Below are 16,322 nucleotides of genomic sequence, written 5' to 3'. Positions count from 1 at the left end.
AATTGCTTTACCTTTGTCTTACTGCAGTTTCTATTGGTTACTGCTCTGCACTGAAAATGACACCTGTTTGTATTAATTTCCCTTAGTCCCCCATGTGCAATGCATTTTCATGAAAACATGTATTTTCCTTGGAGACTGTGTAACAAGACCCTGTAAAAAGGCTGTGTAACAAAGCTGGGAGTCGTAGTGGCCCAAAGTAGCTTGGGATTCAACACCAAATTGTCTGAAATCCACCCCCCCCCCCTCCCATTGCCTGCCATGGCAATTACCTAAAAGCAGCACCTCCTAACCTACTAAAAATCATGGGTACTAAAGCGCCCCAAATTACCCTATCTATAACCTCCATTAGTATTTGTTGGAAATATGGTGACTTAAATAAGGTAGGTATAAAGTGCAAGAGATCAAGCAGAAAACGTTATGGCAAAAAACAAGCCAAGTAAAATATGGGTTAAGCTCTTTACACTGCAAGGTGTTAATAGCTGTGCAAGAGGCAGAAGCACCAACATTTCTCCCCATTTCCTTTGCACGAGGTTTAGCACCTTATAAATTGTGGGCTTGTCTTACTTTCTGTTTAGCTGTATCTGTTTTACTATTTTGACCGTATTGGTGTGCGCAAAATAAAATGATAAATTCCATATCAACATGAACAACGCTGTGTCTTCATAGACGGAGTGCTTGTCTCGCAAAAGAGCTGCAGGTCTGCACTGGCTGCTCTCGCTGCTCCATTCAAGGAAACCTCTCCAATGGCTGCCAATTAGAACTGAAACTGCCTTCTAACCAGCTGTTAACCAATCCAAAAGGATCATGCAGCTGTTTGTAGGTTAGCTTTAAGCAGCATGAGCAGGAAAAAGTGCAAAAGCAAACCAACTCTGGTAGTGATAAATGTGCTTTCTAATTATTATTCTCATTATTCTCATTTTGGTGCAGCTTTCATTTCTCTCTCTGAGAATTCACTAAAATCTTGTTAGGTAATGTAAAAAGACATATGGTTAAAACTTGTATGTAGGAGGAAGTAGGCTTGTTTATATTAAAATTGTTGCCCAGACTGGATTCTCTACAGCTGCTTAAAGAAATATTGACACATTCCAGGTTTTAATAGGTCACTTTGCCTATGTCAGCCTATGCCCAGAGCTAATCTTCTCTTGCAAATATGCCATGGAACTGCTTCCATCCAGCACAAAGTTACTGATCTGAGCTGGTCACTGACACAGCTTCAAGCAGTCTTAGAAGTGATATCGAGTTTAGGAGGCTTTTAAAAATTGAGTCCCAGATTATTGGGATTATCTTTTACCAATGTGGTGAAATATCTGGCTGATTCGAATGTTTGGGCTATAGGCACAATGCATTAGCTCACTGATGCAGTTCTCACCCCAATGGATTGACATTGACAGGCCCATCGGAGGGCCTCATACATGGGCAGATAAACTGCCAACTTGCCATCTTAAATCTGCCTGTGTTTGGTCACCCTAAAGGCCATAGGTGGTGTATAGGAGCCGTCGGATGGAGGACCGCAGATTTTTTTAAATTTTAATTTTGAAATTTCACATGGGGCTAGTGCAAGATAGCATCTCCCAGTAGATATCAGAATAGCACTCAATAGAAAGATATCCAAGTCCAGCTTGGGACTCCTCCAGTTACATGGGAGTAGGAGAAACAATACGTTACCTGAAAGCAGTTCTGATGTGTAGCACTGGCTCCTTGTGAAAGCTCAGTCAGGCACAATGCACTGAGATGGCGCCTACACACCAATATTACAGCTAAATAAATACATTTGTTGGTCAAGAATAAAATGTTAAATAGTAGAATGAATTATTTGCTATGTAAACAGTGTAATTTAGAAATAAAATGTACACCATCAAAATCATGATATTATTCCTTTAAGACTGCTCTCTTGAAACAGTTTGTGATGGAAGAGTTGCAGAATTATCCAATCTGGACCGTTTTGAGACCTTAGTGGGAAGAGTAAGCATTTAGGTTTAAAAAAAATCCAGAACTGGATCATTATTACCCTGATGACATCTGTGTGGTTGGTAGCAGCAATTCCTTCTAACAATGTATCATAGTTAATATGTGTGGGGTACCAGTGGATAAACTTTGAAGGAACTGATTGAATATGGCAGGACATAACATATACAAAGACATATTAATTATATGGTTTTAATTAAAAAATACAGATGCGCTAGATTTTCTACTGTCTACAGTATTGCAGTTACAGTAAGCCTTCATTATAACTGTAACCCTATTAACTTATTTTTGCGACCCTTAGGGCTGAAAGTTTTAAGAGGATTGCTCTTTGCAAAGGGGTGATGCTCAGCTGGGAACAAAAAGGTTAAGTGCCTGTGTGCGTATGTATGCTTAGTGTAAACACGGCGCATTTTGTACAGGCTTATGGCTGCAGTCTGTCTTCAGCTAAACCTAAAGCCATATCCTTACACAGGGTGTGAATAGGGGCCGTCATCATGTAATCCCTAGCTTATGGCACAGTCCGTGGCTTTCCATCTCCCACAGACAATGCCAGATCCGTGTTTACCTTGCAGAGTATCTCCCACACCCACTAGATAAATACGGGCAGACGCATCGCGGGTTTCGTGAGCCACAGAATGTCTTTTGGGTGCTGTAAAAATTAGCACATCTCGCCAGCAGCAGCGCCCTCCTCCCTCCTCTTTCTGAAGCAGTCCTGTGGTATATTAACAGTTTCGCTGCTCATTTGTAGTACAATAGAATGATCAGCACAGTGCACTGAGTGGCAAATTAATACTGGGCGCTGTGCGGAACACTGTGCTGCTAGGGAAACTGCAGGCAAAGCGGTAACCCTATGATTCACAGAGTAGTGCTTGTACTGTAGCTGAGTGATGTGCCCATGAGGCCTCTCTCTGTGTCTGACATGGGGATGTGGTACAGTAAGGCAGTATTTGTTGTGTTTCAGCAGAATCAATGCGTTTTCATTATGCATGCAAATAAACACAGCATAGGGACTTATTCACAAACATCTCGGCAAATAAGGCAATTTATCATGCTTTGTTGTTAAATTGTCATTCTGGGGCACCAACTTTATCAACATTTGCAATTGGCCCTCTGTAGTCAGCAATGGTAATTGCCCTGCCCCTGCTCCAGGTCAGGCTTTAATTGCTTGCTAAGCGTTCCTTTCTGACTTTTTGTGTCTGAGAGTACAGATGCATTAGTAGAAACAGGATACGTTCTTCCTTGCGCTTCTTGTGGTGGAAACAGAGGAACACAGTGCAGGGAAACGCAGAAAGGCACGCTTGTGAGTACAATCCCTAACAGTCACTGATGGGTACTTTTCAGCAACCGTGGGTCAGTGATATTAGTGTGCGAGTGTATGGAGGGGCAATAGCTTTTTTTTTTTTTTTTTGAGCTGTGGGCAGAAAAACATTTATATGACAGACACAACTAATCTCCCCAAAATGCCACCCCACCGGCTGGAGTGTAAATTGCCAGTGGGATGGCATACGCGGTGCCGCAATTTGCCGAAGTCACGGAAGTTTCCTCTCAAGGCAACTTCTGCGACTTCTGCAAATCGCGCAGCCGCGTATGCCATCCCACCGGCGATTTACATTCTAGCTGGTGGGATGGCATTTCGAGGAGATTAGTCGTGCGGCGACTAATCTCCCCATGTGTCACAGCCCCAAATGCAGGTACTCAATACAGAGGCTTCTGTCTTTGCTTAAATATATGCAAATGCAGGTTTGCTTATGTTTTCCTAGGTGCAGAGCAATATGCAAATACTAAACAGTGTGTGTGTGTGTGTGTAGTGGGGCAGGTAGCCAACCTCAGCTGTTTATAAGTAACAATAAAGAAATAGCACACACGTAACCCCTTCCATTTTTAAAATGTACTGCAGCTTACTTCTGCCTAGGGAGTATATTAGCCTCTTTGGAAGCTAGAAGGTTAAAAAGTTTAGTAACCTGTGGCAAATGGCCTTCCACCGGCAACTTCTATTGTTGCTGGCAGAAAGCCTTTTTGGAGCGGTTAGTTGCCCACAATAGCAGAGATCTATTGTGGGTGACTAACTAGCTCTGTGAGCTCTTACCCTTAAGGTCCCCATACACGGGCCGACTATAGCTGCCGATATCGGCAGCTAATTGGCCCGTGTATGGGCAGAACAGAGATGCCTGGCCGACCGATATCTGGCCTGAAATTTGCCAGATCTTGATCGGCCAGGTTAGAAAATCCGGTCGGATCGGGGACCGCATCGGCTTGTTGATGCGGTCCCTGAACCGACTGCCCCATAAGCAAATGGCTTTCCACCGGCAACTTCTATTGTTGCTGGCAGAAAGCCTTTTTGGAGCGGTTAGTTGCCCGCAATAGCAGAGATCTATTGTGGGTGACTAACTAGCTCTGTGGGCTCTTACCCTTAAGGTCCCCATACACGGGCCGACTATAGCTGCCGATATCGGTCCCTTGGACCGATTCGGCAGCTAATTGGCCCGTGTATGGGCAGAACAGAGCTGCCTGGCCGACCGATATCTGGCCTGAAATTGGCCAGATCTTGATCGGCCAGGTTAGAAAATCCGGTCGGATCGGGGACCGCATCGGCTTGTTGATGCGGTCCCTAAACCGACTGCCCCATAAGCTCAAATGTAATCAGATCGTTTGGCCCCAGGGCCAAACGATCGGATTATTTTTTTTTTAAGTCCCTTGCTACCCGATATCGCCCACCCGTAGGTGGGGATATCGGTTGAAGATCCGCTCGCTTGGCGATATCGCCAAGTGAGTGGATCTTATAGTGTATGGGCACCTGTGTTAGTCCCACACCTGCTCTGGCACAGAGAGATTCTCTTTGACCACTCTTATGAGTTTACTCAAAATGGAATGCACCTTTTGTAAATGTCAGACACTAAATTATAGATAGGCCAAAGAAGGGTAGGGCCTATATAATATGAAAGTACAGTATCAGGAACAGGGGTGGCTTATTCTGTATTGCATAAATGGTATAGCCCTGGGACAACAGCTTAGCATATGCCAGCATGTAATTAATGCTTTGTAGCCATACATCTTTATGCTTTTTGGAAATTCATTCAACAGTGAAGAGGTTAATTTTGTTGTCCATTGATCATACTGGAAAGTGCCTTGTTAACACACCCTGGTGTGATAACCTTGTGAGACCTCAAAATATTTCACTGGGAGTTATCACAAGAGTTAAGAGCCAAACCAAACACTGGTAAATGTGCACAGAACTGTGTCATTCTCTGCAGTTTCCACTCAACCACTACTGATGTGTAAGAGGTTTAACTATCCTATTCACATAGCTTATTTACCATTAAGTCAATTTAAATGATATTAAAATAGCTGTTTTATGCTTATATTTGCACTTTTATAGGAAGTGCCTGTAGATGACACAGGAAATCGCACAATAGGTACTGTTTTAGTAGTAGCAGTGATAGCCATGAACGCAAAATTCTTATTGGCTGACATTGCTTACTGCTTGCAGGTAAAACTGTGCCTGTTTGTGGTCTAGTAATGCAAGGCAGTGGGCGCTTTGCAAAATTAGAATTAGAGGCAAAAATATGATTTTATGGGTTTATATTTACAAATATAAAAATGCAGAAATTGAATGTTTGGCTCATGCAATACACTCTGTATATACATATATTTCTTATTTTTTATGTAAAATTTCTTGGACTAAAGCAATTTCTGAATCTGCAACGCCAGCAAAATAAAATCAGTTCTCCAAAATTCCAGATTTGTATAAAAACAGTAAAACAGAAAAGATCCCTTATCTGGAAAAACCCAGGTTGCGAGCATTCTGGATAACAGGTACTAGGTAAATAGGTAAAAAAATTTGTAAATATTGCAACTATACAGGCATATAAAAGGCATGGAGATAATGGCATATATGCAGGCAGTGTTTCTGCCATTGTGTAATGCAGGGCAGATGATACTGGCTCTTATCCTGACACCAGAATAGTACCATGATGAAACTGGGCCTTTTCCAATTAGAGTTCAGCTACCCTTGTATGTATATACATACTTGTGCTTTTCCCTTTTCTCACTTACTTGCCCTGTGACCGTATATACTCGAGTATAAGCCGATCCGAATATAAAACCTTATTTTACCTAAGAAAACTGGAAAAACGTATTGACTCGAGTATAAGCCTAGGGTGGGAAATACAGCAGCTACTGCCAGGCTTAAAGACAATTTAAAATCGCTAAAATAAAACATAGTTTTTAAGTGTGCAATAATCAGTTAAACATCTTTACCCTGTTTTTATTTCATTTATTTGTCCCCAAAAAACTTAAATTGTATTAAAACACACCTTCAGGGAGCTTCTCTCTCTTTAACCTCTGATGGCAACTGAACAGTGGGCATGTATTTTCTGTGCTGCAATGTAACTTCTGCACTTGATTTTTCAGTGTGCAATAATCAGTTAAACATCTTATCAGCATTTTTATTTCATTTATTTGTCCTCCAAAAAAATAAAATCGCATTAAAACACACCTTCAGAGAGCTTCTCTCTCTTCAAACTCTGCTGGCAACTGAACAGTGGGCGTGTATTTTCTGTGCTGCGATCTCACTTTCTGCACTTGATTGACAGCTGCAGAGCAGCCAGGAACAGATCCTGATAGCTGTCTACACTATGCGCGTTCACTTGCAATCGGTACAGGGTCCTGGGAGGTATTAACCAGGTACATGGGTTGGCGGGGCATCGGGAATCGTATATATACTCGAGTATAAGCCGAGGGTGATTTTTCAGCATATTTTGGGTGCTTATACTCGAGTATATACGGTACTTGCACTTAAAACAAAATGACTGAGTGCTGCACTGAATTCATAGACCTCCAAGCCATTTCTATATCGGTAGAGTAAGCTATCTATAAAAGAAGATTACCCCAAATTCCCTTCAAATCTCTCCAGATTTCTTTGGCTACATTTTAACCCAGGCCAGTGAAAAATGGGCAGAGGGAGAGGTCCTGCTACCCGCCAGCATGATTCATGCAGAGACGCTCCCCTCCCATCCTGCTAGGGCAATAAATAGTGATTTTGCCATCTGCACACTTCGGAGCACAGACTTCTGATAATTGATGTCAGACATCTCCCTCTCTGGCCATATTTTACAAGGTAGCATGAGTTGCCAGAAACTCCATTATTCTGAAAATCATAAAATGGTAAAAAAAAATGAATACAGGGTGTTCAAATATGAACTGGCAACGGGATGTTTCACCCTCTGCAAATGGTACTTTAACTGTTGAACTGCCACACTATAATTGGTGGGGTAGAGCCCAAGTACAAAATACATGGCTAATAAGGAGCAAAGGCCTTTGGTTATTGTAGATGTTAGTCTGGGGAAAATTTGATACATTAACCTGTTTTACTGTAGATAAAAAGTATGGTATAGAAATGGTGCTTCTGGCCATTTCCAGCTCTGTTATTTAGAAAGTTGATCTGCCGGGCTTGGTACAATTTTCCATTCTTTTATAAGCCCCTAACAGCTCAGAGGGATTTCTCTTTTGTTGGACAGGACAATATTTGGAACACAGTGCAAATGAGGCACAGATGTTGTGAGACTGGATATAAGAGCAGAGTCTGGAACCTTTGTATAAAAAAAAATATCTGGGTGCCTTTTCCTGCTTCAGCGTACGTAATAAATCAATGCCATGTAATGCATACATCTTCTTACCCCTTCTATGAAAGCTTTAATCGACAGGTGAAGCCTGCCGCTGTGCCATATGTGCCTCAGTTGCCAGAACCTGGCCACTAAATCTACAGCATTTGCTCAAATATGGTTTCTGCTGTAGCCTGATAGCAATCTAATCCTGGTAATGATAGTGCAAAAGACATCCTTCTCTGCCCCATTCTTTTCCTTTCCTTTGGCAGAAGAGCGTGTGCTTTTAGACAGCATGTACCTAATGTCAGGGGAAATGATGGAGTGCCACTTGTCTAGCAGCGTAAGTACTACTGTGCGGTGGATATATCAGGAAATGTGTTTTGTGGTGGGAAGTGGATATATATAACAGGATCTTATACAGGTTCCAACTTATGAGAAAGACATTGGATTGTCAGGAAGGCAATACTGGTTGTATTCATGGATTTCATATGTATGATAGATTAGATCTAAGCCATAAGGGTTTTATAGTTGGCTGTTCCTTTGGCATGCAAAAGCACAAGAAAACCCCCTCATCAGGGAGTTTTACTAAAATGCATTGTGTACAATTAAAAGCATAAATAAAGCTACTATTTGCTGCCATCCAGTGGCTACTGGTAAATATGACTTGTTATTTCTTGCGCTGCCAAGGAGACTTTTTTTTGTTTGCAGTATTGTGCAATTCCCTTGTAAGGATGGCCCCTGTAGGCATTACATATCAATGACCACCAGTGGATGTTGAGTTTTGTAGTTTAATGGCAACGACTGGACAATCACCTTGTGTCTCAACCCTTTCTCCTTGTAGATTGTAAGCTCTTTTGGGCAGGGCCCTCTTCACCTCTTGTATCGGTTATTAATTGCTTTATATGTTACTCTGTATGTCCAATGTATGTAACCCACTTTTAGTACAGCGTTGCGGAATATGTTGGCACTTTATAAATAAATGTTAATGTAATGTAATAAGTGATTGGGTCATAGCTGTTTGCCTGTCCATGTTTGATAAAATTAGATGGAACTGGGAATGCATAAAAAAAAAACTAGGTGTGGGGGTAAAGAGTTTTCTTTCTTAAGATATTTCTTTATGAATATCTTAAGAAAGATATAGATAGAAAAGAAGGAATTTGTTGAGGAAATGTGGGGTATGTGCAGCAATTAATGTGGCTTGTTAATGTTCCATTAATTTATGGGACATAAATGATGGATGGTACTACTTAAATGGTATTGAATTTTATGTGTTAGCATTTGTGTTTGACTTTTCTCAGGAAAAGTTAAGATTTTTTAAGTATCACTTCTCCACAGAAGGTATGACCACCCACCTGAGAATAGAATTAATTTGGAGTTATCACCCAAAAACACAAACAAGAGAGTTTTTCCACCATAATTGTACTTGTATGTCAGACTACAAGTGTTCAGAGTACCTAAGTTCTTACTTTCCGTTAGTAGGCTTGTCATTCTAACAACACACCAAACAATTCCAGGTACTAGTATAGATAAAGTAAGAATGTATGTAGGAAGGTGCTCAGTGTGGATTTCCTCCTGCTTAAAGATACAAAGGTAGTAGAAAACAATTAGAGTAAACCCCTCTCCACAAAGCAAATGTGCTAAAAGGTACAGCAATTGATTTTCTTGAAATTTTTGCGGTATACATAAGTCCTAGAGGCTATAGCTTGTGATGTTTGGATCACCACTACTGGTTGCAGGCAAAATGCCTCCGTTAGCCCTCTATTAACTTGAATGGGAAGTGATGTGTCGCATGGTAAATAGTGGTATTTTGATGGTCACCACAAGCAGGCCCTGGCTGGCAGTCTGTAGAATATGGCAAATGGCAGAGAGGCTGCAGTAAAATGCCATAGACACTCACTTTATTAGGCTGGTGGGGGGCTGTTTGGGTCTCTGTGTACTTGAAATGCCATGGCCTGTTTTGAATCCCAGGCTGGGTCTGATCACAAGCAGAGGGAATTAAAACACTGCCTGTGCCAAGCCCTTACTGAAAGAGATTGTATTTGAGCTGGACAGCTCTATGGTCTGTGGCACAGGTACAATTTTGCTAATAATTCTCTCAACAATTGATGCACACATATCCAAGGCCATAAAAGCACTACCAAGAGCTACTCACAAAGGCAGGCTGGGCAATTCTTACGTGCAAGGTACACTTACAGTTTAATAATGATTGCAGTTCATTTGCTCATGGAGTGAGGCATTTCAGTAATTTTTGTGTTTAGCATTTTGCCCTATTGCCATGCAATCTTATAAGAGAACAGGCAATCTCTCCAGGCAGAGAATCCTATCCACAAATGCTTGGACTGCTGCTGATAGAAGGTTAAAGGGGCCTTAACACCTCTGCTACTTTCTGTGCAGTCCTAGTGGTACCACTCTTAATCCACATGTTGCTACTAAATCCAACACAATCCGATTTCTGAGCAGTTTGGTACTACATAGGAATTGGCCCTTATGTATCCCTGCTTCAGGGACGGGCTGTTTTCCATGTTCCTTTTTAGCTAGGAACCTCTTGTTTATTCCTTTAGGATACAAAATGGAAAGAGCAGTTTCCACAGAAAAGCTTAATCAATTTGCAGTGATTTCCAGCAAGCTCCCCAGCAACTGCACATCAGCCTGGAGCATGCCAAGCGGTGCTGACAGACCACACAGGACAAACACTGCTCTCAGTGCTGCCTCTTTATCCTGTTTTGACCCTGGCAGTGATGCAGCAGAAAGGGTTAAAAGAAGCTGTTTGAAGCCTAATGACTGCTGAGAGAGTTTGTGTATGCTAGCAGCTGAAATCTGATCCCTTTTGTCAGTCTGTTATGGCCACAGGTTTGGCTGAGGGCGGCTTGGTGGTGGGGGAGAGGAGAGGTTGTGCCTTGGGAGCATTTACAATGGGTGTGTGCAAAGCAGCAGGTGTTTGTGGGCTATGAGCCGCCTGGAGGCTCCACCTCTTCTCTGGGTCATCTGTGTTGGGAACTCCGGAGCCAGATAAGCTTTAGGAGACAGGCACATGTGGCTGCCAATGTATTGTGGGATGTAACATGCAAGCTTTCCCTCTGACATGAAAGGTGGGTAATTTTTTTTTTATATTGAGCTGCTTGTATCTTATGGGAAGTGTCTGCAAGTAAGCTGTGTTCTGTGGGGTGGGGGGTTGCTTTTGTTTTGCTTTTGATTGACTGAGTGTGAGCAAGAGAGAAACCCCCTAGTCGGACACTACTGAACTTTTTGCTTCTGTGCTTGTTAACCTTAGCCTAGTACTGGTAATGTGGGCATTATATACCATGAGATTAGTGGGGCAGCCGTCACTAGGAAGCCCTTTCTGCTATTCTGTGTGGCCTATTTATGTAGTACATGGCATAATATGGGTTTTGTTATTCATTGCCTGGCTTTTTCCTTTATAGCTCAGGATCCTCTGCGATTGCAAAATCAAAGCACTCGTTAGCGGCGGGGGTAGAAAATGCCTCTAAATGTAGACAGTGGGACTGTGCTAGATATTTACTGGTGCCCTCCTTGGTTTTGTTAAAATATTGCTGGGAGTTGTAGTCTTGTAAGAACTGGAAGGTAGCAGATTGAACAGGCCTATGCTAGCAAACAAGGCTAACACAGGACTTCAAATGTCCATAATATACATGATCATTAACCCATTAATTGCCAGTGTATATAAATGTAGTAAGGTAGGAGGAGTCCAGTTATTCAAGTACCTTTAACCTTTTTGATTACAGAGGTATATTATGCAACAAAGCTGGGGACCCTATACTATTGCTATGATCACATATTACTGAGGACTTACTGGTACCAGACAATTTTTTAGAAAGGCAATGCCTGGGCTATATCTACTGCAAATGAAATCAGGAACAGTCAGTGGCTGGCTGTGGGGATCTTTTGCTTCTGATGCATAAATGCTTCTTTAGCTTTTTGGCAAGGAACAGTAATGGCCTTAACTGCAGCTTCAAGGAGTTGTTATGGGTCCCATGTGAGCAGTAGAGCTGGGACTGCACATCCTGTGTCTCAGGGGTTGGATATGCCTAGGCCAATAGTCTGTAGGTGTTGCTAGCATCTCTTTAGTTCCCATGGTACAGAAAATCAGTTCCTCATATTCCAGTAACTGGATACATTTTATAAACTCTTTAAGTGCCGAGATACTGTTTGCCTGACATGTAAAAGCAGTAAGTGGATATTAAAGGGAAAACATACCATCAGTATAAGCATGGTTAATTTCTGATATAGTTTCCCAAAATGAATTATAAGGAGTTCTGAGCAAACAAACGTTTGTGTGGGTGGGTGTGGGGTGTTTCCATTGAATCTAAACAGCCACCATAAACACCAACTGCAGAAGCCAAAGTGTGTCTCAACTTAGCAATATGGCAGCTCCCCTTATTGTATTAGCAACTTGTACCTTGAGTCTTTGACATTATAAGAAGTGAAAAGCTAGCTAAATTTCCCAGTGTTCAGGAGAAAATTGGATAAGCTGGACTTGGGCAACCAGCAAGCCTGGAACATGCTGCTGCTGACATCATGGCAAGGCTGTTTACTGCCTTACTGTATATGTTGCAGTGCTGTACTTGTTATCAGATGTCCTTTTAATTGGCATATTGAATAATGGGCTGGCGTAGAGGTATATACCAGGATGACTGTTCAGTGTTCCTGTTTGGAGGCACTTATACAGCTCCTTGATACCCCGTGTTTCATGGTTTATAAATTCTTGAGCACAAGTTGTTTATACAAAATAAACTATTGACTGAGCCACCAGAGCGTGATGTGGAAGATTTATACACATGCTAGGTCAGAGCCAGCACTGGCATGCATAGTTCAGGGTCAAAAGTGACTGTAGCACCTTCAGGAAGGGATTCCACTTAGCAGTGTGACAGCTTTGCCATAGACTGATCTTCAGGATCCCTTGTTTTAGTATTTCAGTTAGATTAGGTTAATAGCCAAAGTTGCTTTACGTTGCTAAATGTACAGCAATGTGCATTTCTGATCTCTTTAGTAAGTTTCTATAGTCTGTGAAGTAGGAAGGTCTAGTGTGTTGTGTGCACAGGGCATTAACATTTGGTATAACTACATTTATAAGTATGAGTAGCATGCTTCTTATCATTAGAATATCACTTTCCTATTGGTCATAGATTGTTCTGCCCTCCTCAGATTCCCATTATTGTAAAATACTTTCTATTAGATTTGATGTTGTTCTAAATATTTTCAATTTGTAAAAAAAAGTTTATTTTCAAAATACCCTTAAGTTGTTTTCTTTCCCTTGCTGAGCTTTCTCGCTTACTCTGCTAAACTCTTGGTAAATCCTGTTGGTCATGATCAGGCTGATCCAATGATGAGCCATGGGATAATATACACAAATGGCCAAATTTTGAACCTGTACAGTTGGCCTGTGACCCAAACAAGCAGGTGTGAGCAGAAGTGAGAGCTAACAGGACCCCCTCTCACTTTAGTGTCATCCCACTCCTTATCTACAGGCCAAGAGGAAGATGGAATTTTCTGTCTAGACAGACTGCAATTTGATCGAGTTGAAGGTGGTCTGCCTTCAATAATGGCATCTATGCACAGATGGGTACAGAGTAAGGTTAAAAGAGGCCAAGCTGCCCAACTAAATCTGTGTGCATGCATGGCCACCTTTAAACAGATTACCCTCACATTCCCCAGCATACTTCCACATGGCTCTTACAGTGCTTCATTAGGGCTCTGGAAGTATAAAAAGTGGGTTATGATGGAATTTACATAACTCTGCTTTAAGCAGGAAAACTGTAAAATGCCTGTAAAATGCAGACTGGTGGCTTGGATGAAAGCATCGGTGACTCCGGGCTATGGTACTCAGCTGCCTTGATTGGTGACTTACATAGATGAGTGTGATCCTAAGCTTTCTTTGTCCAGGTAATTGAGGGCAGGGAGCTAGGACAACCAGTGGCATGGTATAGATATATCAGAAGCTGTGTTTATCTGTGTATCTAGAAAATATCCACTACTGACCTGAAATAATCAATTGTTCTCCCTCCCTGTGTCCTGCCTGCAGGGCACATCTCACATGCCAGAGACCTGCTGTGTCTGTTCTCCTGATCCTATTGTGGAGAAGTTAATTGGAATGTGTGTGACAGAGAGCAGTTCATAAGACCCCCCCCCCTCCCCTTCCAGAGATAAACAGCTACTGCTCCACCTCTCCAGGCTCCTCTGTTTTCCCTTGCATGCCCTAGGGGTAGCTAACCCTCATCTCCCACAGCCACGTTCATTATACAGTCTCTCTCTTCACTTACGGATCTAAACTCCTGAATTTTTAATGCACTCTACATTTATGCATTATAGTTCTGCTTATATAGAACAACTGTATCTCCTAGTGTTAATCAGCCCTGCACCCAATTTTGTGTTTCCTATTCAGACCCTTCTCTGCATCAAGCTTGACAATCAATTTTGCAGTGCCTGAGGTTCAAACATAATGTGATCTGACAAGGAATTGATACAGGATATAGAACCAGGATATCCTGTATGACATTCTGTTCTGTACACAATGTATCAATACAGTAAATGTGTTTAGTTGTTCTTTAGGTTCAAGAGTTGTTGAATTCAAGCAAAAATGTGTCAGGGGTCTGGCTGAGAATGTGTTAATAGGTTTGAAACATCCATCCATTCCCTTCCTCCCTCCCCCCCCCCCCCCCCAGCCGCTCTAGTGTGCGCTGCTGTCTCTGGGCTAATCAGCACCTCTGTTCTCCAGAGAGTCTCCCTCACCCTTTGCTTGCCCTTATCGCTCTGACAGGTATTGATCTGCACAGATGTCCCTAGTGATGTTGTAGGGCGCCTGCTTTTAACCCCTTCTCTGCAGGGCTAGTGATAAGTAGCAGCAGGTGACCCCTTTTGTTAAATAAGTAGGGTGGCTGCTCTATGGGGTGCAAGTGCCCCTAAATCAGTGGAACATAAGCAATTTATCTCGTACAGATGTACCATGGAATCTCTGTGCATGTTATCTTCAAGTAATGCCTTAGGTCTGGGGATCAGGCAGCCTGAATTGTGTCTGATAGAAACAACCTTTTCTGTAGGATGCAAGATGCAAAAATCCCTATACTGCAAATTGCACTGCACAGGGCAGTACTAAAATGTATTCTTGGGGACAGATTATACATTCAGGTAAATGGAGAGTTAAAGCATACTGTAGGTGCATAAATCTGTGTATGTGGTGTCTTTTCTGTGTTTGTTACAGCTGTCATGTTAAACCTGCTTGCTTCATTTGCCAGCAATAATAATAACCCCTATAGTGGTTAGGGTCAGGCATTCTCTGAGTGGTGCCTATAGACAGTGAAAGGCTTTGACATGCATGAGGCATTGTTCTGTTCAGTTAGCAATGCCTTCTGCATGCTAGATGATACTGCCACCCACACACACCACCTGCTCTACCTGACATAACAGTTTGCAAGGCATAGGATAATCTGGTTGCCATTAAGAAAACTTAGGGCTTACTAGGTGAATCAAGGTATGCAGTCTTGTCCTTATTATTCACCAATCTCCAAACTTGATAGAAGGCTTTACTTAGTCTTTGGTATTTGTTATTTCTTGCTTTAAAAGGGCAAGATTTAAAAAATGAAACTACAGCCACATTCTACTTCCTGATCCCAAAGAGCAAAGGAAAACAAACCAGAAGTAAATAAATCCCCCCCCCCCCCCCCCATTCCCCCAAGGTACAGCCTGTTATCTCTTACTATAAAGAGCAGCTTATCAATGGGTTGCTGCATTGTTTGACTTTGCTCTTTGGGGCCAGGAAGTAGTATGTGGCTTTGGTTTCATTTTCAATTTTTGTTCTTGTTTAGAGCAAGCTATAGAGCAGATATCTGTCCCACACCCCAGGGCCCCTTGTCATTTTTCACGTGGCCAAATGTAAAATGATCAAACCTGTTCACTTTAGCCAAGTCTGTGTGTAAAGTGACATGGTCAAGCAACTGCATAGAAAGCTTTCTGTAAAGGAAACTTGGCTACTTGTAGATTGGCAAATTTGACGTGTCATGTCTAGCTCTTGGTTAGCTCGTGGATGAACAAGCCAACTGTTAAATGTGCAGACAACCACAACTTTTAGCTGAAAACCTGCCATAGGCAGACACTGGGGTCCTAGACCAACCAGCCATCCAGGCCAGGACCGCCAGGTTGTAATGATCATTTCTGCTGCACTTGGAAAGAAGTGATAGATAAGCGGCCAGTGGAGCAGATTGAATTCACCTGCTAGTGGCATCCTTTAGCATGTATGGCCGGTTTTAGAAAAATTAATTGGCAGTAATTGACTCTTCTCAACCCCCTGACTGTCTGGACTCTGCCCAGAGATGCAATATATAAGTGGCAAAGCATTCCAGGTTGAGGAAAGCTTGCTAGAGGCACTCTGCATAATAAGTGCATGTGCTGTCTGCTGTGGCGTCATCTGAGATTCATATGAGAAGTCGGAATAACTAGGGTTTGCTGCCACTGCAGTTTTGGCTGTTCTAATGTGTAAATAATAAATCTTGATCTCGAAATGAACCATGAGCCAACCACTAACGAAAGGTTTCTCTGTGCAATTTGGGGGAAAGTTGCAAATAAAGAGGCAGCTAATCTGAGCAGCTAGATGAACTGCTATAGATGTATAACATTACATTTTAATAGATGTACTTATGTAAATGTATTGAAACCATGACCTGTAACCCATAATGCTTACAGCTTGTACTAGCATACTAACGGGTCACAAGGCATACTGACATATATAATTTTTTTTAACAA

The 16,322-nt window shown here is 42.1% G+C and overlaps 1 protein-coding gene across 5 annotated transcripts in view; it reads left to right on the top strand.

Moving 5' to 3' along the window:
- The window catches only part of gse1 (Gse1 coiled-coil protein), a 322,402-nt gene that overhangs the window by 268,098 nt on the left and 37,982 nt on the right, over positions 1–16,322 (top strand). For 2 of the 5 annotated variants that reach the window (XM_004913604.4, XM_002936097.5), the window contains exon 1: positions 10,429–10,657. The exons of the other annotated variants lie outside the window; for them this stretch is intronic. In XM_004913604.4, coding sequence (XP_004913661.1) covers positions 10,651–10,657 — 7 coding nt within the window. In that variant the 5' untranslated portion in view covers positions 10,429–10,650. Of the gene's footprint in view, positions 1–10,428; positions 10,658–16,322 lie in introns of those variants that run through there. 5 annotated transcript variants of the gene reach the window in all.

This window comes from Xenopus tropicalis, chromosome 4 (genome assembly GCF_000004195.4).
Source record: "Xenopus tropicalis strain Nigerian chromosome 4, UCB_Xtro_10.0, whole genome shotgun sequence".
Taxonomy (NCBI): Eukaryota; Metazoa; Chordata; class Amphibia; order Anura; family Pipidae; genus Xenopus; species Xenopus tropicalis.
The sequence above is the reverse complement of the archived record's forward strand: the minus strand, read 5'-3'. Positions and strand labels throughout refer to the sequence as shown.